Source organism: Culicoides brevitarsis, chromosome 1 (assembly GCF_036172545.1).
Source record: "Culicoides brevitarsis isolate CSIRO-B50_1 chromosome 1, AGI_CSIRO_Cbre_v1, whole genome shotgun sequence".
NCBI classification, from domain to species: domain Eukaryota; kingdom Metazoa; phylum Arthropoda; class Insecta; order Diptera; family Ceratopogonidae; genus Culicoides; species Culicoides brevitarsis.
In genome coordinates, this window is record NC_087085.1 from 19,413,884 (window position 1) to 19,439,506 (window position 25,623).

Here is a 25,623-nt window from a genome sequence, read left to right on the forward strand (position 1 = left end):
GAGAGCTCAATTTGACTCCTAACGGCTTATTGTGACTCCTGACGGCTTAATGTGACTCCATTTACTACATAACGCAAACCTACAGATGATCTAAAAAAGTAAATAATGTGACATTTCGCGCCGCGAAACGTAGATTCTTTACTACTTGAGGGATATAGAACTCCAATTCAACGACACACACTGCCATAAAATTAGTCGAGTTTTGATGAAAGACCTACAATTATTACGTAACACAGTTTCCATTAAAATTTTCCTATCCACTCTTGTCCAATCATCATCATGGACAGTGATTTGTTAGGTCAATTGAAACATGTTGTCGCATTTTACACCAGAACTGAGTTACCTACATTTACTTAGTGTTCAATGCAAATATTCTCTTGTCATTTCCACCGTAGGCACTCACGGCTGCTATCAGTTGGTCCATGTCAAACATGTGTACAGGGAAAATTCTCTCTCTCTGCCTCTCTCTCACTTTTCTCTCAATCTCCTTGCTCCGCATGTACAAAAATGCCGCTGTATCGTCCACACAGCCCCACTGATAGCACAAAAAGGAAGAAAAGAAAATACTCGTTCGCTCGCAAAAACATTTCGTGCACGACACTCGGATGCTTATGCAAAAAAGAGCATAAGTATGTTAAATTTAGGAATTTGCGAATCAGTTTATGTTGAAATTTCGCACAGACAAGTCGAGACGCGACTTTTAATTTTTTCGGGATTCTATTGAACAAGTGAGTGCACAAAATAATTGTTGCGAAAATTAAATTTTGTTTTTCTCGATGAACGAAAGTTCATTCATGTGGATCTTTTACGAAAATTAATCGTGATCATACCGATAATTAAAAAAAAATTTTTTTCTAATAAAAGTGATGAAAAATTGAAATCAGTAACTGAAAAAAAAATAAATAAATAAAATATTGATTAAATGGAAATTTTGGTCGTTTATTAGAACACACGAAAAAAAAAATAATAAAAAAGTGAAAATATTCATAATAAAATAGTCAAAGCAGTCATAAACATGCATAATAAAAAATAGTTGTGAGTATTTTTTTTTCATAACAACGATAAATAATAAATAATAAAAAAATGAGGTAAAAACAAAAAAACATAGAAGTGAATAAAATGTGAGCCCAGGGATATATTTCATGCCACATGCGATTCTCTCTCTCAATTTTTTACTTTTTATTTTTTTTTATCGCTAAAATGTGCAACTATTAAAAAAATTATTTTTATCTGTGTATAAAAGTGAATTTTTGCGGTAGATTATCATTAAAATAAATTTTTAAGCAGCTAAATGAATTATAAAGTAAAACTTTTCATTTTCGAAACCACAAAAATTTTTTGCTTTTATGTGTGCGAACAAAGTGCTTTGCAACAATTTATTTGCGCTAAACTATTTCACTGATTATCCCTCCTCAGTCCTCACGCTCGACCTGTTTGCCTTGCTCGATGATGGCTCCTTGAACTTTTTTTGTATGAAAAATTTTTAAACAAAATAAAAATAAATGCAGAAAAAGCCACAAAAATTGCATTTAAAGGTCTCGTAGGTCTTAAAAAAAAAATTAAAGTACAAAAGAAAAAGTTTTTGTACCAGATTCATGCAGTATAGTTGTTGCAATCTTCATGCTCTTGTTGCAAAATAAAAATAATCAAATAACGAGACTCTTCGGTGCAACAGAAGAGTGTCATTATGCATTTATTTTGCATCTTTATATAAATTGACTTTAAAATTTTTTGTCTTTTGTTCGACTACGTGTGTTAGAGAATATTTTTTTTGCGAACCCCTCTAAGAAAATCCGCACTTTCTCTCGTTTTGCACGCATTGCAATGCGCGACAAAGAAAACCAAAATAGAACAATCTGCATTGACTCTCAGCGCGACAAAATAAACGAAGCGTGCAACTTTTCTACATAGTTTGATAAAGAGAAACAACGAAAAAACAAACCAACCATCAACGCAAAGTTTTGAAAATCAAAAGAAAAAAAAAATAAGTGAACATCATCCAAAAGTTTATAGAATAAATTTTGTCCTGACGCCTCTTGCCTCCTTCTCTTTCCAGTTATTATTTTTTTTTTTGCTACAAACGTCATGCACACGTTCATTTTTCGCTTTAAAATAATAATAATAACAACAATACAACTTTTGAATACATTAAGTTTTAAAAGTCAAGACACACAAAAAATGACAAGGAAAAACATTCGAGACATGCAAATTCGTGCGCACGAACGGCAGATAGGTCAAAAAGAGGAAAACTTTTTGAAATATAATTGAATTTTAAAGACAATTTTTCTTCGTCTTCTCGTTATTTTCGGTTTAGCTGCAACAAAAAAAAAATTTCCGCGTTTCTTCCAGTTGAAACTGAATAAAATTGCATAAAAATTAAAACTTTTTAAATACAAAAAAAAAAAAATTGTGTACACAAGATATATGTACTAATTGTGCTTATCTAGAGCAGAGCATCAAAAAACTATTATATGGAATAAAATTTATATGGAGAGCACTAACAACGGCAGCAGCAGCAAGTAGCAGTGAAAATGGTAAGTTTATTTATTTATTCTACACTTTCATTTCAGGTTATGTTTATTTAAATTATTCATTTTTATAATTTATGGAATGGAAATTCTCGTCTGGAAAAGTATTTTGTTAACTTTTTTTTTTAAAGCAAAAAGTGAGTTATGATTGTGAGGATTAAAGTTGTTAGTGGAAGCATGAAAGTTGCAGATAATTACAAGTATTTGTCGTTTTTTTTAAATTTTTCTGATTGATGTTGTGTTGATAAAAAAAAATATTGACCGTCGGAAGTAAATTTTGTCTTTTTTTTAATAAAAATAAAGAAAAAAAAATTAAAATTTTATTTTTTTAAATCATAAGAAATTTTGAAAGAAAGAAAAAATTTTGAAAGTTTTTCTAGTTGAAAATTAATAAAAGAAAAAATATTAAATTTGAATAGAAAAATATTCAGTTTTTTTGTTTTAGAATTTTTTTTATATTATTGATCTGAATTACTTTGATGCAAAAAATTTAATAAATTAAAACAAAAAAGATTAATGAATTATTAATTTTTAATTATTAATTTATATTCTTTTAAAGAAAATAAGAAATTTAAATGCGTAAAATCAGGTTTTCTTTAAATTTTTATTAAAAATCTTTAATAAAGTAAATTTCATAAAATTACAGAAATTCATTAGATAAATATTGATCACATTTCCTGTCTTTGTTACATCTAACAAGGCTACATTCATGTAATGTCAGCTTTTTAGCAGAATTTTAATATAATTTACAAAGCAAATGATTTTGTTGCATTCTGAGAATATTTGTTACAGGTTTGTAAAATGAGATTTTGCAGTCAAAAGGCTTAGCACAATGTAGGTTGTTTTAATTAAAAATTGCTTCGACGTAAATAAATATTTTTTCAATCAAACAAAATATATTTTTAAAATTAATTTAAATAATTTAATTGAATAATTTTTTTAATTAAATTAAATTTGATTCAAATTTAATTCAAATTTAATTAATTAAAATTTTATATAAAATTATTTTTTAATAATAAATTTTAATAAAAATTTTCATAATTAATTAATTGAATAATTATTTTTTTTATTAAATAAAAAAATTATATATTGATAAGAAGTAAATTTAATTTACATATTTTTTATTTATAAGTTAAAATTTATTAAATTAAATAATATTTCATATTTTTTTTTTAATTATTTAAATTAATTTATTATTTATTCATTAGATTATTTTTTTTATTGAGAATAGATAAAAATTGAGAATTTAAAACAATTAAATTTGAAAAATAAAATATTTTTATGTAAAAAATTCAAGTTTTCAACAACAATTCGTTGCTCTTTCGACACATTTTTTTCTAAGAAAAATTACGCGTTCTCATCTAACTACCTACCTCAAAGCCATTATCCAATAATATTTCCTCTCTACGCACTAATTTATGTCTTTACCAATCAAGAAATCATAAAAAAACTAGCACATAAATAATTTATGATTTTCAATTTAAATACACGCACTCGCCCAATGAGTGATCGCAGTGCCTCGTGATTGATGCTTAAATTTTATAGGCACGTAATTATTGTTATTGAGTGTTGATCTGCTCAAGTGCTGTTGCTCCGACACATGTACAACATATTTTTATTGCTCTCTAGAAATATGCGTAACGGTGTCCGTTCGTTGTCATTGTCCGAGAGAAATAATTAAGTAAAGCAGTGCAACACACAAAAAAACGCCGCCCATTCACACAAATCAGCCACAGCGAGACTTAATAACGAAATTACAACAAAAAACAAAAACGCCGAAGTTTTAGTCTCATGAAATAAATAAGTGTAAACAATTTTATTACCTCTCGTAATAATATTCTCGCATTTTTACAAAACAAAAAAAAAATATGTTGTGATTTTTGCGCGTTTTAATGTGCTACTCGTTATCTAGAAAGAACGTTAAATAGCACCTCGCGCAGAAAAAAATAATAAAAAGAATACAACGTAATAAAAAGCAGCAGCAACAACAACAACGCGAGGAATTTTATTCATAATTATTTTTATGGACTTCTGAGGAAAAAGTTTAACATAAATTGCAGCACACACGACGACCGACGACAACGTAGAATTTCACAGTCAGTGACGTACAAAAAAAATATGGAAAAATATTAAATGGACGTTCACCGCCATGTGACACGGTAAACATAAATTATGCAAATTATAAAAAAAAATGTTGTGCAGAGAGAAATAATCCTTCAATTAGGTTTGATAGTGCTGAATATTATTTCATTTAATTTCTAGCAAAAAAAAAAATAAAACCTGATGTTAAAAGGCAAAAGAGTCACTTTGTGATAATTATTCAAAACAAAAGTTTTTCAGTCATTTTGTTTTTTTTTTCGTGACATATTTTAGGTACTTCAATGTTTTTTTTATATTTCTATTTTTATTTCGGTTCATAAATTTTTTTTACAAGGATGACACGATTTTCTACTTTATGTGCTGAAAAAATTATTATGCTGCGTCACACATACACACGAGCTGCCTCACACGTGAGCAAATAAAAGGAAAGCTTTTACGAAAGTAAATAAGGAACCATACATGCCAGGCATTCAATGATTTAGTACATCTATATTTGGAAACCGGAAATGACTTGTAAGTTTAAGTCCGCAGCCAAGAAAAAAAAAAGAGTGGATACAAAAGAAATTTTACGGAAGGCGATTTCATACAAAATTAATTTTTCTTTTCAAAAATTTAATTTTATAAAGAAAAAAAATAAAAGGAGGAGTTTTTTGATTTTATAAGAACTTTAAAGAATATTTTTTATAGATAAAATAAATTTTTTTACGACTTTATAATTTTTTTTTAATAAAAAATTTAATTTTTTCAGTTCTATTAAAAAAAAAAATCAGAATATTCGATAGGCGAAAACAATAATCCTAAATGTTTCAGGTTTCCTGAAAATCATAGGTGGGATATCGAATATCGAGTATCTAAAATGTAAGAAATATTTCAAATTTTAGTACATTTTCATTCTAAATTCTTTGAAAATGATCAAAAATTTCGTTAAAATCAGTTGAAAACTCGATATTTTTACACATTTTCAAATTTTTAGTGAAAAATGATCAATTTTGTAAAGAAAAATATTTATCTCTCCTAATTTTCAAAATTTATGTTCAAAACATGTTAACTTTTTGATGATTATAGAGAAAAGTGAATGTTTTTACACTAAAAGATACCCGATATACATCCTACCTAATGTTCAGAAGGCCTATGAAACTTGAAACATTTGGGATTATTGTTTTGGCCTTAACAGTTTAGTATTTTTTTTTAAATATTTTTTATTGTTTTTTTTTTTATATTTTTGAGTCTCAATTTTTTTACGGGATTTAAATCTATTTTTTAATTAAAATTTTTAATTTCACAACTCAAAAGGCAGAAAATAATTTAATCTAACTTTTTATATGAGGCTCTTATGTTTAACTTTTTTATTTATTTTTTTTCAATTTTTATTTTTTTTCAATTTTTATTTTTTTTATTATTAATTTTTTTAATAGATCTTTTATTAATTTTTAATAATAAAAAAATCATTTATTTTAACAAATTAAATTTTTAAAAATTTCATTAAAATTATTAATCCTCAAAAATTCATTTTTTTTTCAAAAAATTATTTGTTTTTTTTTTTCAAAAAATTATTTGTTTTTTTTTTTAATTTTATCTAAATTTGAATTTTTATTTACCTAATTTATCAAAAAATTAAAAATTAAAGAAATGTAAACCCCTCAATACTTATTCAATATTTAATAAACGGTGACTTTATAAGCTCCCCACTTTATCCATTTCCCATTAAAATAAATGCCCAAAGAGATTTTCAAGTCAATTACTCTCAAAAGAAGCGTTACAAGTAGCATTCCTGACCTTCTTACGCACGACAAAAAAGAAAAATAATACAATAAACTTACCACTCCCAATGTGCCACAAGTCGTCGTTGCCGCACAGAAAACAAACAATAAACAAAGTACTTGCGACAAATCACTCCAATGATCGTAACCTCCTTTTTACCTGTCATTTACTTCACTTTTATTGCTTCACCTTCAACGCAACGACACAACTACAAAAGCAAACAAAAGAACGAAAAGGAAAAATCCGCACCAAGCACCTTATGTTAATGTTACCTAACGGAATTTTAATGAACGGAGGGTGGGAAAAAACGACAAATCTGCTATGTACGACATTGCCATCATATGAAGGCGAAAACGAAGAAAAGCTAATTATAAATATTATTTCCTTTAATTTCACCTTTCTATCCTACTTTTCCCGCTCTACTTCGGTATTTGCATACAAAAGCCGCTGCTTCTCGAAACAATCAGAGAGAAAAAAAAATATTTTTTCGCATTGTTCGTGTGTTATATTTATTTATAATAAACATAAAATGTTTTCTTTTCCCACTTTTTCTTCCTTTATGTTTCTCTTTGTAGCAATTTATTCGTTTCACCGTTTTTCCGTTACTTTTTTTTTTGTTTTTGCTCCACACACCGACACTTTTTGAGATTATTTTCTTTTAATAATTCATGTTTCATTTCCATATTCTTATCGTTATGTTCATTATTATCATTTATTTACATGCGAGAGAAACAACGCAACAAAAATCGTTCGCAGAAAAAAAATAACGCAAAATAACAAAAAGGAAAGGAATTTTTGATCCATTCTTCGCTTGTAGTAAGCTCATTATAATTTTATTACAATAATTTTATTAATAAGATGACGCAAATGGGACTTATTAAAAGTGATTTGTTCGTAATGTTGTGTTAAAAGTGTAATTTTCAAGTAATTTTAATTTAAAAGTTCATTTGAGTTTGAGTGTTTTCACTTAGAGAGAACCGTTTACATGGGAATATTGTGTGTGTTGGAAGAATTTGATGTTTTGAAACTAAAAAAAGATGAAAATTAAGGTTATAATTTATTTTTGAAATAAAAACGGAAAAATTTAATAAGATTTAAACAAAATAATAATTAAAATAATGTTAAAAAATAAATAATTTTAATTAAATTAAATTAAAAAATAAATAATATAAAAATAATTTTAAACAAATAATTTAAAAATTAAAAATTTATTATTTTAAAAAGAATGGTTTAATTTTTCTAAAAAAATTACAAAAAAATAAATAGTGATGAAATTTCATAAAACTTATAATTTTTTAAACTGTTTTTTTTCCAAAATAAATAAAATACAAAAAAATATAAAATCTATTTATTTAAAAATTAAAATTAAATTAAAAAATAAATCAAAATTAAAAAATTAAAATTTTAAATTCAATTAAATTAATTTTAAATAAATTAAATTAAATTAAATAATTAATTAATTTTTTTAATTAACTTTTTAAAGTAAGGCCGCTCCAATTTTTTTTGAACTTTTTGTACCATACCCCATTTGAAAAATTTGAAATTTTCATCAAAATTGACCGGTTTTTGGTCTTTTTCATATTTTTTTCAATGAAGTTTTTTTAATAAAAATTAAAACAAAATTTTCCACTAAAAATTTAAAATGAGGTTTTTTTTTATATCAAATTTAAAAATTATTTTTTTTTGCCAAAATCTGTTAAAAAAATAAAAAAAATTAAAATTAAAAAATAAAAAATTTAAAAAAAATAAAAAATTAAAAAAAAAATTAAAATTAATTAAAAAAAACTAAATTAAAAAATATTTTTTCAAAATAAATCAAAAATAATCTAAAAATAAACGCGACACGTAAAACTTTCACATTGCTTGAAATGTAAACTGCTCAAAGTAATCTCCATTCGAAACCATTGAAAGTCCATTCAACTTGGCAAGTTTAATAAGCTCGAGAATCTCTTTTAATTTAATTTATGAAAGACTGATAAATATTTACTCTGTCGTCTACTTTGAACCGTTCAGGTGCAATTCCTGTGCGGACTTTCACGTAGCGAAGACATTAAAAGACAGTCAGAAGTGCTGGTAATAAAAGTCAATGATGGTTATTAGATTTATTGTAATGTGTGTGTTTTCTCCTTCAATCTTTATGGCAAACGAACAAAAAAAAAACTAGAAAATATTGATGTTGGATGTAGGTAGACGATAAATATTAGAAGAAAACTTTCTCCTTTCTTATTTTTATTTGAAGAGGCAAAAAAAAAGTTCCTCGATAAGGAAACCACGTGCATGAAAAATGAGCAACTCACAAAACTTTGATTTGTTTGGGAAAATAAACAAAACTCTGGCAGCAACTATCTTTGATGGCTGGAAATGTTGCGTGTTTCGGCACTAATTTAATTACCAGGAAGGAAAATTTATCTGCCAAGTGGTGTTTTTTTAAATATTATTTGCTCGGTAATTTCATCGCAACTTTTACTTCATCCGAGAAATTTCGTTGGCAAGAAATGAATGATGAGTTTTCGAGACTTTTCTTGAAAGTCTTTCATCAACCCGTAGAAAGAAGTATTTTTTCTCTTTTTATTTATGTTATTGTCTGTGTGTGTGTGAGTGAGTGTTTGTTCAGATGTCATGTACTTGTCTGAGTCTGCCATGCGATTTAACGTGCTGACAATGACGAAGAAGCAGAAGAAAAAGTTTGTTTTATTTTTTTCTGAAGAAAAACTTTCGAATGCTGGCTGCCTTTTTTTTCGGGAATCAAATAAACGGCGTTTTTCGGGTTTTGGTTTAACATGATTCGCACTGCTTTTCACGTTGAAATGAAAAAAAAACTTTCTTTTCGAAAACGAAACAAAAGGAGAAAAACGCAGAACACGAATACATTATAACTTTAGGAAGAAGCAAAAAAAAATTATAAAAACAAATCCACGATTGAAATCTTATCCCAAGACAAAAGGTTGTTTGTTGTGAACAAGAAACAGCGGGAAACCCACAAAAGTTTTATTTCTTTTTTTTCGTTTCCGCAAATAGTTTTATTTTTAATTTTATTTCATTTGGACGAATTTAATTTTTCTATGGGAGCAATAAACTCAAAAAACAGCTAAAATCATCATTTTTGTTGTCAACAAACCCATGTTTTTTTTCTTTTTTTTTTAAAGGAAACCAATAAATTCCCTTGTGCGATCGTGCGCTTTCAATTTCAATAGTCTCATCAGTGTTTAACCGTTACATTTATATTTAATTCTATCTTTTCTACCTTTTTTTTCTTGTCGTTTTTTCTTTTTTGTCTGCCGATTCGCATCATGTTCACGTACAAATTTAGCGTTTTTTAAAAGGGTTTCCCTCCAAAATTTACTGCTCCCATGAGAAGAGCTTTAGCAGGAAAAAATTAGATCATTATGTCGGGTTGGTGGCATCAGATAACAGACAAAAAAAATAAATAAATGAGGGGAAAATGACGGTTAAATCGCATTTTTATTTAATTTTGAGCTTTTATATTAATATATTTTTTTTTTAATTTTATTGTTTAAATAATATTTTTATAATTTAAATATTTTATTTTTTTAAAACTATATTAATTTTTTTTTAAATTCAATATTAAAACATTCATTAAATTAAAACGATTTTTTTATAAATATTTTTTTAACTTTTTTTTTCAATAAATTCTTAGTTCCAACTTTTTTTTTACGATTTTTTCTTTAAAAATTTCAATTTTTATTTAGGTAATTGAATATTTTTATTTAATTAATTTAATTAATTCTTTTTTTTATTTAAAAGATTTAAAATTTTTTCTTACTAAACTTTGAGTTTCAATATTTTTCGCTACTTGTTTGCTGTGAAACTATTTTTACCGCATTTCAATTTTTTTGAAAAAAATTCGGTATTGTGCTCGTGATTCGTAGTCCGTCCGTCCGTCTGTGTGGTGTGCCACTTTAAATTTTTTGAATTCAGGTTTGGCGAATTTTTTTCAATTAGATTTGACAGTTTATTTAAAAAAATTATCCGTTGGAAATTAAATGAGTGTTCAAATTGGAAAATGTTGTCGATGAAAATTATATCAAAAATTTTCAAAACTCGGAAAATTCGTTGGAAAAAAAAATCTTGAAAAATTTCAAAATTTTAAAATGTTGATGCGATTGACATGAAAAGTGAAAATTTGAAATTTTTCGCAGACCAACTCGGAAAATTTGGAAAATGGAAAATCTTGAAAAATTTCAAAATTTTAAAATGTTCAGGGGAACCGCGAAACATGGAAAGTGAAAAACGATGAAAATTTTCGGAAAAAACTCGGAAAATTACCGCATTTTCGGAAAATCTTATAAATTTAACGTTTTAAAATCTTTCCCCACCCCGAGCCTCGCATAGATTTTTTTTCTCATCGCAAACAAATTCATCTAAAACTTTTGTGCACTTTTAAATATTTGCGTTAAAATTTAATCACATCATCGACTGCGATGTCGCATAAAGTTTCTGCATAAAAGACCCAATCAACCAGTTAATTGAATTGATTTTTCATCAATGTATTCATGCTACTTTAGTATTTTATAATCAAAATGTTGTATAATAATGTGAGTATTTTTGATAAACATCCGCGAAATGAAAAATTTATGAAAAATCAATGGAACTGAACACATTGAAATTCAAGTCATACGTTTTATACACGAATTAATTAAATGATTATTTTCGGCAAAAAAAATCGTGAATTTTTGAACAATATTTTAATGAAAAATTTGCAAATTAATACTTTTTATTTTATTCGAATCTATTTATGTTTTTGAGAAATGACCAAAAATTTTTTTTATTTTTTTCAATAAAATACTGAACCTTAATTTTAATTTTTTCCGAAATTTTGGTTTTAAAAAATTTGTTAAAATAAAAAAAAATACTTTAAAAAATCAAAAACTTTTTGTTCATATTGCAAATAAATTAAATTAAATTTGAAAAAACAGCAAGATATCGAAATATTACTAAATCTGAGTAAATGCGTTAGAAAAAAATGCGTGTTACTATGACTCACCATGTAGCATGTGATGCTATTAGACAGAAAGCTGATGAATCGACACAACAAAGCATTATTTGCAATTTTATGACAGACGCACGCACCACACTCAAAATATTTACCCCAAATGGCTGAAACGTGTTATTGTGGCTAAATTTCACACGAACCGCGCACACAAACTCACACGCGTGAAACTAAACAACGAACAAACGGAAAAAACTTGTTACCGCATTTTCGGTTATAAATTAACGTTTATTTGCTTCCCTTCCCACCCCGAACCTCGCATAGATTTTTTTTCTCATCGCAAACAAATTCATCTAAAACTTTTGTGCACTTTTAAATATTTGCGTTAAAATTTTCGCTGATTTTAAATTAAATTTAATCACATCATCGACTGCGATGTCGCATAAAGTTTCTGCATAAGAGACCCAATCAACCAGTTAATTGAATTGATTTTTCATCAATGTATTCATGCTACTTTAGTATTTTATAATGACAAAATGTTGTATAATAATGCTGTAGTATTTTTGAGTAAACATCCGCGAAATGAAATTAATTGATGAAATTTATCAATTTGGCAAATATTAGTGTACGTCGCATACACGTAATTAATTAAATGATGATTTTCGGCAACAAAAGGCAGCTGAAATGATAATTATTTTACAGAAAAAAAATATAGTGCAAATTAATACTTTTCTATTGGAATACGGACGAGATCATTAATTAAATTGTGACAAATGACCAAAAATTATTTCATTTTCGAACGGGGGATTACAAAATTATAATTATTTCATTATTAAAAATTATTTGCAACTGATTTGGTGGGATCGTGTCATGTCATATGCGGAAAATTTTAATTGTTTTAATTGACTGAATGAATTTTAAGGGAATTGTAATTATTTTGAGTAGTATGTGTGCGTTTTGGAAACGTGACGTATCCTGTAATTATTATTTTTTAATGTTTAACTATATTTGATTTTTTATTTATTATTAATTAGGTTGCTCTAAATAAAAATCAATAAAATTGTAAAATGACCCATTTAAGAAACTAAAATCGGATTTGAGCAAAAAAGGTTCATTAAATTACAAAATTATGACTTAATGAATTTTTAAAGTTTTTTTAGTTTTTTACTAAATTTAAAAAAAAAATAAATAAATAAAATAAAACAAATTTAAAGCTTTTATTATTTTTTTTTTATTTTTATTTAATTAAAAAAAGTAAATCGTTAATAAATTTAATAAGAAATAAAAATAATTTTAATTAAAAAAAAATAATTTAATTTTTATTTCTTGAAAAATATTTTTTTTTTGATTTCTTCTAAGAGAACAAGAAAAAAATTAATTTTTTAATATTTTTGAAAAATTAATTATTTGAGTCTAAAAAAATACTTGAAAGTTATTTTTAAATTTTAGACATTTTATTATTGAGTAAAGCCTTAAAGAGAAAATTTCAGTCATAAAAAATTTAGAAAGTCACCGGAAGAAGCTTAAATCCAAGAAAATCTCAAGATAAAGTTATTCCATGAATATTGATCGCAACACAATTTCCTCATTGATATTCCTCGAGACAAACTAAAACACATTAGCTTTTATTTGATTTTTCCTTTGACGATACACGAAATAAAAAAAAGTTTTCCTGTTTGACTTTTTTCTTTTTCTTTTTTGTTTCTTTCATCGGCATTTCTGACAAAACACTTACGGTATCAACTGCTGCGACACTTAATCAATCAAAACATCATCAAAAGTCAATAGGGGACCGATCTTTATTTTTTGTTTCTGCTTGTGTGTGTCTTTGTGATGCGACAAAATGTATCATTTTTTGTTGAAATCAGGCATGAGCGCTTTTTTTCACGGCAAAGATCGAACACGAAATTGATAATTTCTCATCAAAATGTACGACAAAAAATCTCTTCGTTCAATTACTTATGCTTCAGTCGTTTGATGTCTCCTTTCACGTGAATCGAAACGAAATTTGTTTTTTTGAATCATTCGTACACCTAATGTCACTATCATCGATGCCACATCTTGCAAAACAAATTTTTCTCAATTCAAACTGAATTTAACATAGCAAAGATCCACCTTTTTTGGCGCATTTCGAAATTTATTTTGAAAAAATTTGGTCCGTCTGTCGTATTGTCTTCGTAGCCTTGAGATTTTGCCATTTGCTGATTCAAGATATAACGTCATCCATTAATGACATCGAATTTTTTAAATTGATGCGATTGAGTAACATAAAAAAAATCGTGAAAAACTCGAAATATTTTTGGACACTCAGAAAATTTGTAGAAAACTTGGAAAATTCGGAAAAATTTTGGAAAACTCGGCAAAACTTGGAAAATTTGAGAAAATTTTGGAAAATTTTCAACAGTTTTTCAAAAAAAAATCATGAAATGTTCAAAAGGTTCTCAGAAGCACGAAAAAAGTACAAAACTAGAGATTTCCCAGATTTCTTTTTTTGGAAAATTCAAAAAAAATTGGAAAATTTCATGGAAATTCGGAAAACTCTTGTAGAATTTTAAAAAATATAAAAAATAAATAATTTAAAGGAATCTCTTGAATAACGTAAGGAAAATTAAAATTTTTGGAAAACTCGGAAAAATTAAGGAAAAATTTGGGAAATTTGAGAAAAAACTTGGAAAACTCGTGGAAAATTTCGGAAAACTCAAGAAATTTTCCAAATGCGCCTAATTGTTTCATTTTAACCGATTTTTTTTTCAATTCGTTTTTCGTTGTCGACAACTTTTTGCTTTAAAAATTATTTTGCGTCAAAAGTCGTTCGAAACGGTGGAAAATATAAGAGAGTGTTGACATTGAAAACGCATTGAATTGGAAAAATGCTCTGATTTTTTTCCTTTTTTTTTGCTTCTTCCACCTGGACTGTCGTATAATAATAAATCAATATTCAGTTTTCTTCTGTGTGTCTTCCTTCGTTTCGTTTTTTTTTTATTTTATTTTATATTTCGTTAAGAGTCATCTAGACAGGTAGCAAATTTAATGTTGTGACAAGAAGAAGTTCAGTGAAGCAGGTTATGTCATTCATTTATTTATAACAAAATATTTTTTTTCCTTATTCAATTTGTACTTTTTTGTTGTTGCCTCGATGCAAATAGCTTGAATGGAACTCAATTAAATGTGAATGATGTTAAATGAAGCTGCAAAATTGAATTACATTTTAGGGACTTTATAGACTACACAAAAAATAATAAAAACGGAAACGCGGTCTTATTTGTGTCGTTAATTGAATGATTGATGAAAAAAAAATAAATTTGTGATAAAAAAAGGATCTCTATATTTTTCATGCTTGATTGAATTTTTTAAACATTCAATTTTTTTTATCGCTCCAAAAAGTAAAAGCGCGCAAAAAATAAATTAATTAAAACTTCCATTGTGCCATCTCGGACTACATTGGTTTTTTTTATTATTTTGTAGCAAACTAAATGTCATTTATCTCAATTTGATAACTAATAAACGTTGCGACCCTGTGTGCAAAAAATTGTCATGAACCCATGGATGATAATAAATAAAATAAAAATTTACCATAAAGTAGAGCAAACAACTCAGTCAACACAGGTACGTTCTCCATTAACTTCACCAGTGCATGCATTCCGTTCAATCTGATGCAAAATTGTTATTATTACAACATGCATGAGATATTTTCCACACACAGACTACAAATTTAATGGAAAAGCGAGAGAACGAGACAAAGAATAAAATTTTATATGATGAAAAATGAGTCCCACGTGATTTTTTTTTCAGTTAAGTATATAACGGCACTCCCACATACATATTTTGTAATAAAACATGAAAAAACGCCATAAGGATATGCGATGCAACGAAAGCGTCTGGGAACACAAAATATAATTCGCTTTAAATTTATGAGATAAAATCCATATTGTTCGCAAAGGTGCCTACTTACTTACATGAAACGCTTGAACGGGTTATATGTCACACACACACAAAGGTTGGACGAGCGAGCGACGTAAAACTCCTATTATTATTATCATATTCCGTAATGTATCTGGGACACGTCTTTTCCTTTTTTGAGAGTATTTTCTCGATTTTTCGTGGAAATTGTGAAAAATACGATCCCGGGAGAAAAGTGACAATGTTAGAAGGTAAAGTGAAGGAATTCACAGAATAAAAAATTGAATTGTGTATAGTCGAAAAATAGAATTACGGACAAAGTGTGTAACCACAATGAGAGGTTAGAGATATAATAAGCGGTTTCTTTTTTAGATGCAGCTTGGAATGGGAATGTGAAAAAATTTTAATTTTTATCTGACAAATTTTAGTTTTTGTAAAAAATATTTTTTTAAACAAAATTCTGTTTTTAATTTTATTTTAAATTTTTAACATAAAAAATATTTTTATGTTTATTAATTTTTCTCTCTCACGAAATAAATGGAAATTGGTTAACAAATTGACATAAAAATTTAAAAAAAAATAGTTTACGAGATTTTATAAAAATAGTATAAAGATTTAATAAAAAAAAGCTCGAATTTCTAGATAGTTTTATTTTTTTTTTTTAGATAAAAGTATAATATTTAGTAAAAATTTTTTAAAAATTTTTTTTACAATTTTTTTAATACATTTTTTCTTTTTTAAATGGTAAAGATTTTTTTTAACATTTTTTACATTTTTTTTTTATTTTTTGAGACTTGTTTCCAATTATTTTGAATTTCCAAAAAATTATAAGATTTTATAAGAAATACAAGTTTTATCTAAAAAATTTGAAAAAAAAAAATTTAAAAAATTTGAAATTTTTTAACAATTTTAACAAAATTAAAAAAAGAAATTTTTTGCTGTTAACAAATTAATTCAAGAATATTTATTTTAAGTGGAATTAAATTTTAAAGAAAAAATCATAAGTAATAAAACCTTTAAAAATATTTATTTTTTTTTAAATTCATTTAAAATAAATTAATTTTATTTAATGAAAAAGTAATTTGTTGAAAAATTTTCTTTAACGAGAAAATTCAATTAATTAAATCCAATTAATTTTATTTCTTTTAATTAAAACTTATAAAATAGGTTTTTAAAAAATTTCTTATAATTTTTTGTATCTTAAAATAGGGTTGTTAATATTTATTTTCTTTAATTAAACTTTGAATAAATTTCATAGAATAGAATTCCTGCTAATTTATCCACACAAAATTTGCTAATTGCATACAAAATATTTAAAATTCACATGAAAAGCCATTAAACAAAATTAATTTCAGAAATATGTTTACATTTTTCAATAACCAAAATTTAATTATGAACCACTTACTTAAAGCAAAATTATTTTTACTGAGAATTCTATCAGAAATTTCATGTTAAACACAGGTAAAAGTTCATATTTTTCGTCGAAACTTTCATTTACATGCAAAAACTAGCAGAAAATTATGTAACTGTCAGTAACACACGATGCCACACATTAAATCCAGTTCTAAGCCGTAAAGAGAAAAACAAATAAGCATAAAACCCCTCAGTAAAAACGTAACAAAAGACAATGTAATCCGTAAGTTTTTAACATTTTAGTCCATTTTCCCTCATCCGAATGTCTGCCGTGCACTTCTGTGGCGTGATGGGAAAAGAGGTTTATTTACATAATAATAATACGAAGAAGAGTTGTCTTGACTCACGTAATCCGTAATCGGTTATGAACGGAAGCACTATTTAAGACGAGAATGTCGACAAATTTATCGTCTAGGAACAAACCGCCTCGAGGTAACATCTCGCTAGTGTTCGTCTTGGCATGCATGAGAGACAACATGTTCCAACAACAAAAAAAAAAGAAAGAAAAATGAGGAAAAAAACACAATCGGAAATAAAATATTAGGAGAAAATATTTTCATATGTTATTTACATTGGATAATCCCTGTTTAAGTCTCTTGTCAATAAATGCGAAATAATTTTGTGATAATACAGAAAAGTTTATTCTTGGTTCTAACATTTGCCAAAGCACTTTGAATTCCATTTTCAACGTGATGTATAATTTATGATGTCGTCTTGCTATATGCATGCCTGAGGAAATATTTATTTTTGCTGATCCGAACGGGAATGGTTATTTATTTTTGTCGAATTTAATTAGACTTTAGCAGACTTTTGTCCTTTAATCAGTTGGAGTGACTCAGATAAGAAGAAAAAAATAACGAAAAATAATAAAAACAAAAAAAAAACAAATTTCAACAAAGGAACAAATTTTAACAACTTTTTTTGAATTTAAATTATTAGGTAAATTTTATTGTTTTTTAAAATTAATTAAAATTTTCTGAAATTAAATATTTTTATTAAAAAATTTAAAAATTTTCTGAATTCAAATATTTTTATTAAAAATTTTCTGAAATTAAATATTTTCATTAAAAATTTTAAAATTTTCTGAAATTAAATATTTTTATTAAAAATTTTCTGAAATTAAATATTTTTATTAAAAATTTTTAATTAAAATATTTAACGGGTTAATTTAATTTCCGGAAATTTTTAATTAAAAATTTAAGGAATTTCTGATTTATTTTTTTTTTTCCCAAAAAAGAATTCTGATATTCATTTATTTTTTTTGTTTTTAATCTATTTAATTTTTTAAAAAAATATTTTTTTTATAATAAAAAAAAACAATTTAAATAAAATAAAAATTTATTTATTTAAAAAATTTTAATATTTTTTTTTTTCAAATTAAAAACCTACTTAAAAGTAGTTTTTTATTAAATATTTATTCAACAATAATTTTTTAATTTTTTTATTTAATATTTAATAAAATATATTTTAAAGTTAAAAAATTATAAAAAAAAACTAAAAAATTATTAAATTAAAACAACTTAAAACATTTTCATTAATTTCTTCAGCCAAATTATGAGATACGCAGCTTTTTAAATAAATAAACTTTATGTTTGAGTTCCTTCAACAAATTTAATTAATTTCCCTTTTTACTTGCGGCAATATCAACTTGTGTATATTCATGATATTTACAACTCATCACTTTTGCTACAATGTTGCGAGCATATTAATAAATGTTACATTTAATGACAACTCAGACAGAAAAGAAACAAACTCATCATATCTGTTTCATTTCAAGCCCTCTTTCCGCGTCGTAAGGTCGTTCATACCCATCAAAGCAGTATCGATTAGCAAAAATAATAATAATAAACGAGAGCAGACGATGTCAGTCAATTAGTTTTAATATTTATCACTGTACTCATCATAAATAAATGAGAAATACGACAATCGACAATCGTTGTTCCTCCGCTTGTTGTTTATGCATGTAAAGTGCATCGATAAATTAATCTGTGAAATATTATGCTTTTGCATAACTATTTCGTGTGCGAACGACGACATTGTTGCTTGCAGCCTCGGCAAATGTATATTGACTCACTTAATTGTCTGCTCGTCAACTGGTGTCTGGTTTGCATAAAATGTTGCAACGAGACAGACAACGATGGACACAAGTGATCGATCACACTCAAAATGTTTCCTTGCATTTCATTATATTTTGTGCAAAGTTGGGACATCTCATTTGTTGTAAAGTTACTCTTGAAGTGGGTCAAGTAGTTTTTTTTTCTTTCTTTTACTTCATATTTTTGCAACTTTGTTCTTCACCTGGCACATTTTTCATAAAAACCAACGAGAGCAAATTCATCAAGTCATTATGACGAAAAAAACTATTAAATAAGCAAGAACAAGACGAAGAAGGAGAAATCACAAACTTTGTGGAGATGTAATTGCAATTTTTATTCGAAGGTAAGAGGTAGGAACAAATTGAAAGCAATCATTTTAAAACAAAACGTTTTTTTCTCTTCGTCATCGTTAAATGATATTTTTAATGAAAACATAGGAGAAAAGTTGAAAACAGGTTCATTTTTTGTTTAGTGAAAAAAAATCAAAGTTTTTGCCTTAGAAAAATTTAGCGAAAGCGCATTTCGTTAATATAAAAATTTTAAAAATTTTAAAAATCGCAAAATTTAGTTTTTTTTATATAATTAAAATTTAATTCAAAATTACGATATTTAAGTGAATATTTTGTAATGAATAAACATCAATTCGAAGAAAAATATTTTTTTCAAATTAAAAACTTTTTAAAACTTTCTAAAAGTTAATTTTGATTAATTTAAAATAAATTTATTTAATAGAAAAAAATTCTACGAAATATTTAATTGATTTAAATTTATATAATTTAAAAAAAAAATAGTTTTTTAATTTAATTAATTAATTTAAAATTATTAAATTAAATATTATTAAATTAATTAAATTAAATTCAATTAAATTAATAAAATTAATTTAAATTAATTAATTTAAATTATTAAAATTAAAATAAAATAGTTTAGAAAACTAAAATTTTTATTTGTGATTTTTTAGTAAAATATTTTGAAAAAAAAAATTATTTCTAACAGAAATTCACTTATCAATCTAATTTAATATTTTAATATTTATATTTTAATTAAAAATAATTCTTTTTTTTTAAATAAATTGATTTAAAGTTTTTTAATGTCGGATAGACGAATTCAATTTTACTGATGCCCTATAAATCAGTTAAAAAAAGTTAAAAATCAAATAATGGTAGCTTGTTATTTTTCAATTACTCCAATTAATGTTTTTAATAGAAACGATGGATTCTTTCAATATTTTTTTCTTCACAACTTTTCCTCTCAATAATGCAATTTTAAGAAAAAATAATATAAAAAAAACAAAAGCTAAAAAAATCGACTTTTGCTTCAATGCTTAATTGCAAATACTTTTCATTATGCTCTTCTGTCTTTTCTTGAATGAAAAAAATTAAAAAAAGAAAAAAAAATGAGGAATAGATAAACTTTCTGAGATGAATTTCATTTTATTTTATAAAAATAATAACTTTTTGATACTACTTTGCTTTTTCTTCTAGTTTTCTTTTCTATTCATCTCTTTTCGTGTTTTCATTTAAAGCAAAGAAAAAAGAAAAGAAATCTGTTGAAAACTAAGACACATAAAAAAAAGAAGAAGAAGACGAAAGAAGCTTGTAACTATGGTTAAGTACAACAAAATGCAATTGAAATTTATGTTTTCAATGAACTTTTCAATAAGTTTCTTTCTCTTTGCTGATTTTTTTGTTGCACCACCACCGCTTAGTAGAGCTTGCAGTTTCAACGTTCGAGAATATTATAAATAACAATTAAAGTTTTATGTGTGCATGCGGTTTATTGTTGTTCATGCAGCGCAGCGTAAATTGAAAAAGGAAGTGAATAAAAATTGTTTTCGCATGTTCGTCGTGGAAAACTAGTGCTTTGTGAGCCCAGCAAGTGAAAAAAAGTGAATAGAGATGAAAAAACGTGCCTTAGATTTATTTCCAAAGAAGTAAAATTTATTGTTTTGCGTGCGTGTGAAGGCAGAGTCTCCATTATTATCGAACTTTTTCCGTTTTGTTAGCTCGCACGGTGAAAAAAACATAAATTAACGCTTCAAAAATGCTGCTAATAAACTAATGGCGTACGTTCGTCACATTCCTCGCGCTCATCCGTCCTCGTCGCCGTCGTCGTGTAATTCCACGTCTGCATTTTAGCACTTCCGAAGGCGATAAATAACATGCCTGGCACGATGCTAATAACGGCAGTTACGGTAAAAATTACCTTCCAATTTTCGACAGTTTGTCCATCGCCGTCGCCGATGACCCATGCCACGAACGATGACAACAGCAACACCGCAAACGTGGAAAAGGTACTGGCCACAGCCATGATGATGCCCGCAAAATTCGGCGCAATGTCAACCATTGTGGCGAAAAATGATGAATTACAGAAACCCGTGCTGGCAATTGCGATGGTTATGAAGATTGCGGCCGATATGAAATTGCATCCGGAATATCCGGCAATGAAGAGGGCAATCCCGGTGCCGATGGTGCAGCAACCTGTAGCGATTTTCCGTACCAGAGTGCGCGAGAGTGTTTCGTGTGCGATAAGGCGATCAAAATAAATGGAAAAACCAATGGCGAAAATTAATCGAAAAATGTGAGTGGTGCCAGATAGGATCGCACTCGATTGCACGTCGATGCCGTGGATGATGGTGTAGTACATGGGAATGTAAATGAGGAGGAAACTTAGAGCGAAGACATTTGTGAAGCACAGCAGGAGGTTTAGCCATACTTGTGGTGACATCAATATCGGTATCCATGGTGTGTGAGGACTCAAATCAGGGTTCATGAGACCTACCATTGACTCAATGTATTCCAATTCGTATCTAAAAAGAAAAAAATCCATTAAAAAAAATTAATTAAAAATTTGAGTAAAAAGACTCAAAAGAATTTAAAAATAAACAAAAAATTTTTATTTATCTTTAAATTCTAAAATTTTCCCCAAATTACATTATTTTACCCAATGCGCATTATAAAATTTTTTTTTTTAAACTTGCAATGCATTTTCCCATAATTAAAAGATTTTTTAAAAATTTTAAAATTGCCCAATGCGCATTTTTTTAATTTTACAAGTAAATTTTCAAAAAAAATATTTTATACTTTATTGATATTTAACGTATTTTCTAGAACATTCCCAGAGCATTCTTAAATTTTCAAATTATTTTTAAAATACGATTTATTAAGATTTAGCCTAGTGCACATTTTTTAAAAATCGTCAAAAAAAAATTGTGTTATTTTTTACCCAATGCGCATTTCAAATATTTGTCCAAATGCATATTTTAAAATTTTGACCCAATGCACATTCTTAATTTTGGCCCAATGCCAATTCTACACTTTGTCCCAATAAACATTTTATATTTTTACCCAATGTACTTTCTAAAATGTTGACCCAGTGTACATTCCAAAATTTTATCCTAATGCACATTCTATAAAATTAGCCCAATGCACATTTTTAGTCTCTCATAAAAATAAATATAACTAAAAGTAAGACAGACTTTAAGTTAACCTCAATAAAATTTCTTTTGAAGTAAATAAAAACTTACCTTCGAATCCCTTTATGCTGCGCTGGCGTATCATACATAAAGCAATACCAAAACATACACCACACAACCCCTATGATACCGGATAAGTAAAAGACGTTCTCCCACCTACTCACTTCAATTATCCATCCGAAAAAGGGATAAGCCAATACCACTGCGAGTGATTTGCCTCCCACATAAGTGGCCATGAACCAACTTCGCTCATTTTCCGGAATCCATTTCGAAGCAATCGTGTGCATGCAGGAATTCCCCAAACCATCCATCATTCCCTGTGCTACCCGGACGGCAATTAATGTGCCCAATCCCTCGTACGCTGCAACAGGCATGACGAACGCCAGCAAGGACATCATTAAATTAGCCGTTCCAAAGATCACCTTTGACCCGTATTTAGCGGAAAGCATGCCACCTGGCACCAGCGTCACCCACAACAGCCACGAGAACGAGCCGAGTAGTGTGCTTTGTTGGGCGTCATTCCAAGAAAAATTTCCATTAGTGTTGTTTGAATGCGATATTAGATTACTTTTGTTCACTTGTGACAACGATACACACTCGCTCGCAAGCTCATTATTGTTGAAAATTGATGTTTGTCGTACCATTCCGACAATGGCAATATTGATGTTTGTCATGACAATAGTTGATATTAAGTTACCAGTGAATGTGAGATACCATAAAATAGTTCGTTTGTTCCAATTGCCAACCATATTGTGTTTGTGTGTGAAATTTTGCGACCGGAATGAAAACTAATTTAATATTCAATATATGGAAATAATTATTATTAATGTAACACAACAAAGCTCTTGTTGAGGTGCGTCTGAGTTATTTAAAATTCTATTTGATAATGAGGAGCGTTATCAGTTCTCGATCAGAAACGAGAGAGACATTTAATTTTGCATTATCTTATCTTTCACCATTGAATTGCATGCGAGATAGATGCGCGTCGCTAAGACAATAAATTGCATACTGTGACTTGATACAAATAAGAAGATTAGGTAATGTAAATAAGGAAAAGATCATTCACATAATCTCGTCTCGTAGACATGATGCAATTTAAATATTTTATTAGAGATGGCTTTAGTATCGTTAGATGATAAGGCATTTCCTGTAAAAGTCATTAAAGACCACGAAAGAATGTTACCTCTCACACCACACAAAACTTTTAATGAAATATTAACTTTTGACCAATAATTAAAATATTTCTTAATTACATTCACAACATTCTCGGACCATGTGCGGAAACTCATATTACGACCAAAAATTTTTGTAACAAACATTTTTCTTCGACGAATTCCGGTCCCACCCAGAAAATGCACCCATAAAAATAACTTACCTCGGTTAATGTAAAATAAACACACACGCACATATATATGCAAAAATTGGAACAATAACCGCAAAAATGTGTTCCTTTTAATCTGAACCCAAATTTCAAAAAAAAAAAGTTGAAAAAGTATGTAAACATTTACAGCGATTCCGTAACCAATGACGTGCTTTTGAACTTCACACTTGAGAATTAATTTATGTGCGTTAAAATTCTTTTTTTTTGTTATGTGTTCGAGTTTTTTATGTGTAAAAAAGTAGGAAGGTGTAACTTTTTTTTTATAAGGCCGGCACAAATATCAAAAGTTGTTCACAATCTTATATGGTTTAGACAAACTTTAACAGTTTCTGTTAATTATTAAAAATCACAACTTTCGACGTTAATTTTGTTAATACGCTTTTAATAAAAGCATATTTTTGTTTCAGTAAAAAAATCGTCGCGTGGCTAATTGAATAAACTCTTGTATATCCAATATAAACGGAATATAAATGTTTTATCATCCATTACTATTCAGCGGTTGCTTTTTAGATTATTATATGAGTTGTTGTTGATGTCAGGTCCATCTTGCGATGATTTGGGCAGGTATACTTTTAAACGTTCACATTTATTGCACTTTTCACGTAATTCAGAGCGTTTCTTTTAAATTCTTGAATACTATCACAGTTTGTTTTATATTGTTTCGACATTTCATTAAAAAGTCTCAAAGTCTGTCTTGGTCTCAAATGCGCATTATTTCTTAAATTATATGGCTGTATGTCGCCCACTTTCTCAATATTCACAGCCAGGTAGTTCGGAAGTTGATTTTTTGTTGCCTTAAAAATTAGTATCAAAACATTAAACGATATACGTTGATAGACACTTAACAAATTAGTTTCCTGTAACATTGCTTTCTGCTTTTTCGTGCGTCAAGATTCTTAATGCTCTGTTTTGTATTTTCTGTATTCCTCCAATCTCTTCTTTTCCATTCAGGTACAATATTGAGCTACAGTAGTCAATATGGGCTCCGACCATGCACTGTCACATGTCAGTTTTGTGTGTTGTGGGAATTTTTTCTTATTTCTATTTAGAAAACCAACCTTTTTTGCCATCTTTTGTTTAACATGTTCTGCATTTTTCTTCAAATTAAGTTTGTCGTTGTTTAATGGTTGTTTAAAACATTATAACTGCAAATAATATATCAATTAAATTTGATATAGAGAAAAATTGAGGAAATTGTAAAACTTACCCAATATTACTTTGAAGCTACTTGAAACACTTTTCTTCGTTGAATCAGCCTATTGTAAAAATTCACTCATTGTTAAGAGGCAACAATGCTTATTATTTACTTGAAGGAAGAAAAATGGGAATATACAATAGTGTACTTGTTTATGATTGCAGTTCATGCTACATTTACTTCACTTACCCGGGAAATGGATCCATGATATTGTTGCTTAATGTGGCGTGGCGCAAATACACACCTAACGGGTGCTAAATAAATTAAAATGAGTGAAATTTTATACATCTAATTCATTTTATTTTCCTCGTGTGTGTGTGTGTCAGTTCTGGTGCGAGCCTGTTTAAAAAGGAAAGAGATGATGAAATATTTCAAATATCTTAGAAGTAATTTAAAATATACTCCCTCTTGTGTGTATGTGTGTGAGTTACATAATTCAGTTTTATTAGATTTTCCTCCAGTACATCAAGTGAACAAGCAACGAGCATCGGGGACTTGGAAGAAGTTTGATGTGATTTTCCTTAGCACAACATCACTCGTTTAACTTGAAAAGCGTAAAGAGGAAAAAAGTTTTTTTTTTCACTTTAATTAAGTGCTTAAAATTAATTAAAAACATAGATTGTGTAATTTTTCACTGGCTTCGTCGTTGCATACGAGACGAGAGGCTGGAACGACAATATTGATTTTTCGCAGAAATTTCTCAAGTTCAAAGTGATTCCTCTTCGTTGCCTCGTTAATTGTACTGACGCGTAGTTTATGAGCTGGAGTTTATCACGTTTCATGTTATGTGAGCGTTAAATTAAATTTACGCGCACTTTGTCTTTCT

The 25,623-nt window shown here is 27.4% G+C and overlaps 2 protein-coding genes across 2 annotated transcripts in view; one reads left to right on the top strand and one right to left on the bottom strand.

Annotated features, from left to right (window-relative positions):
- Positions 1-2,426: 2,426 nt before the first annotated feature.
- LOC134827174 (protein NDNF) overlaps positions 2,427-25,623 on the top strand; it is a 76,066-nt gene continuing 52,869 nt past the window's right edge. The window contains exon 1 of the mRNA XM_063839744.1: positions 2,427-2,534. Within this exon, the coding sequence (XP_063695814.1) occupies positions 2,532-2,534 (3 nt within the window). The 5' untranslated portion in view covers positions 2,427-2,531. The remainder of the gene's footprint in view (positions 2,535-25,623) is intronic.
- Positions 20,598-22,988, bottom strand: LOC134838550 (sialin-like). Its single transcript, XM_063854096.1, has 2 exons — positions 22,273-22,988; positions 20,598-21,555 (listed from the first exon to the last, which is right to left on the bottom strand). Exons 1-2 carry the CDS (start codon positions 22,968-22,970, stop codon positions 20,796-20,798), a joined length of 1,458 nt encoding a protein of 485 aa, XP_063710166.1. The 5' UTR covers positions 22,971-22,988; the 3' UTR covers positions 20,598-20,795.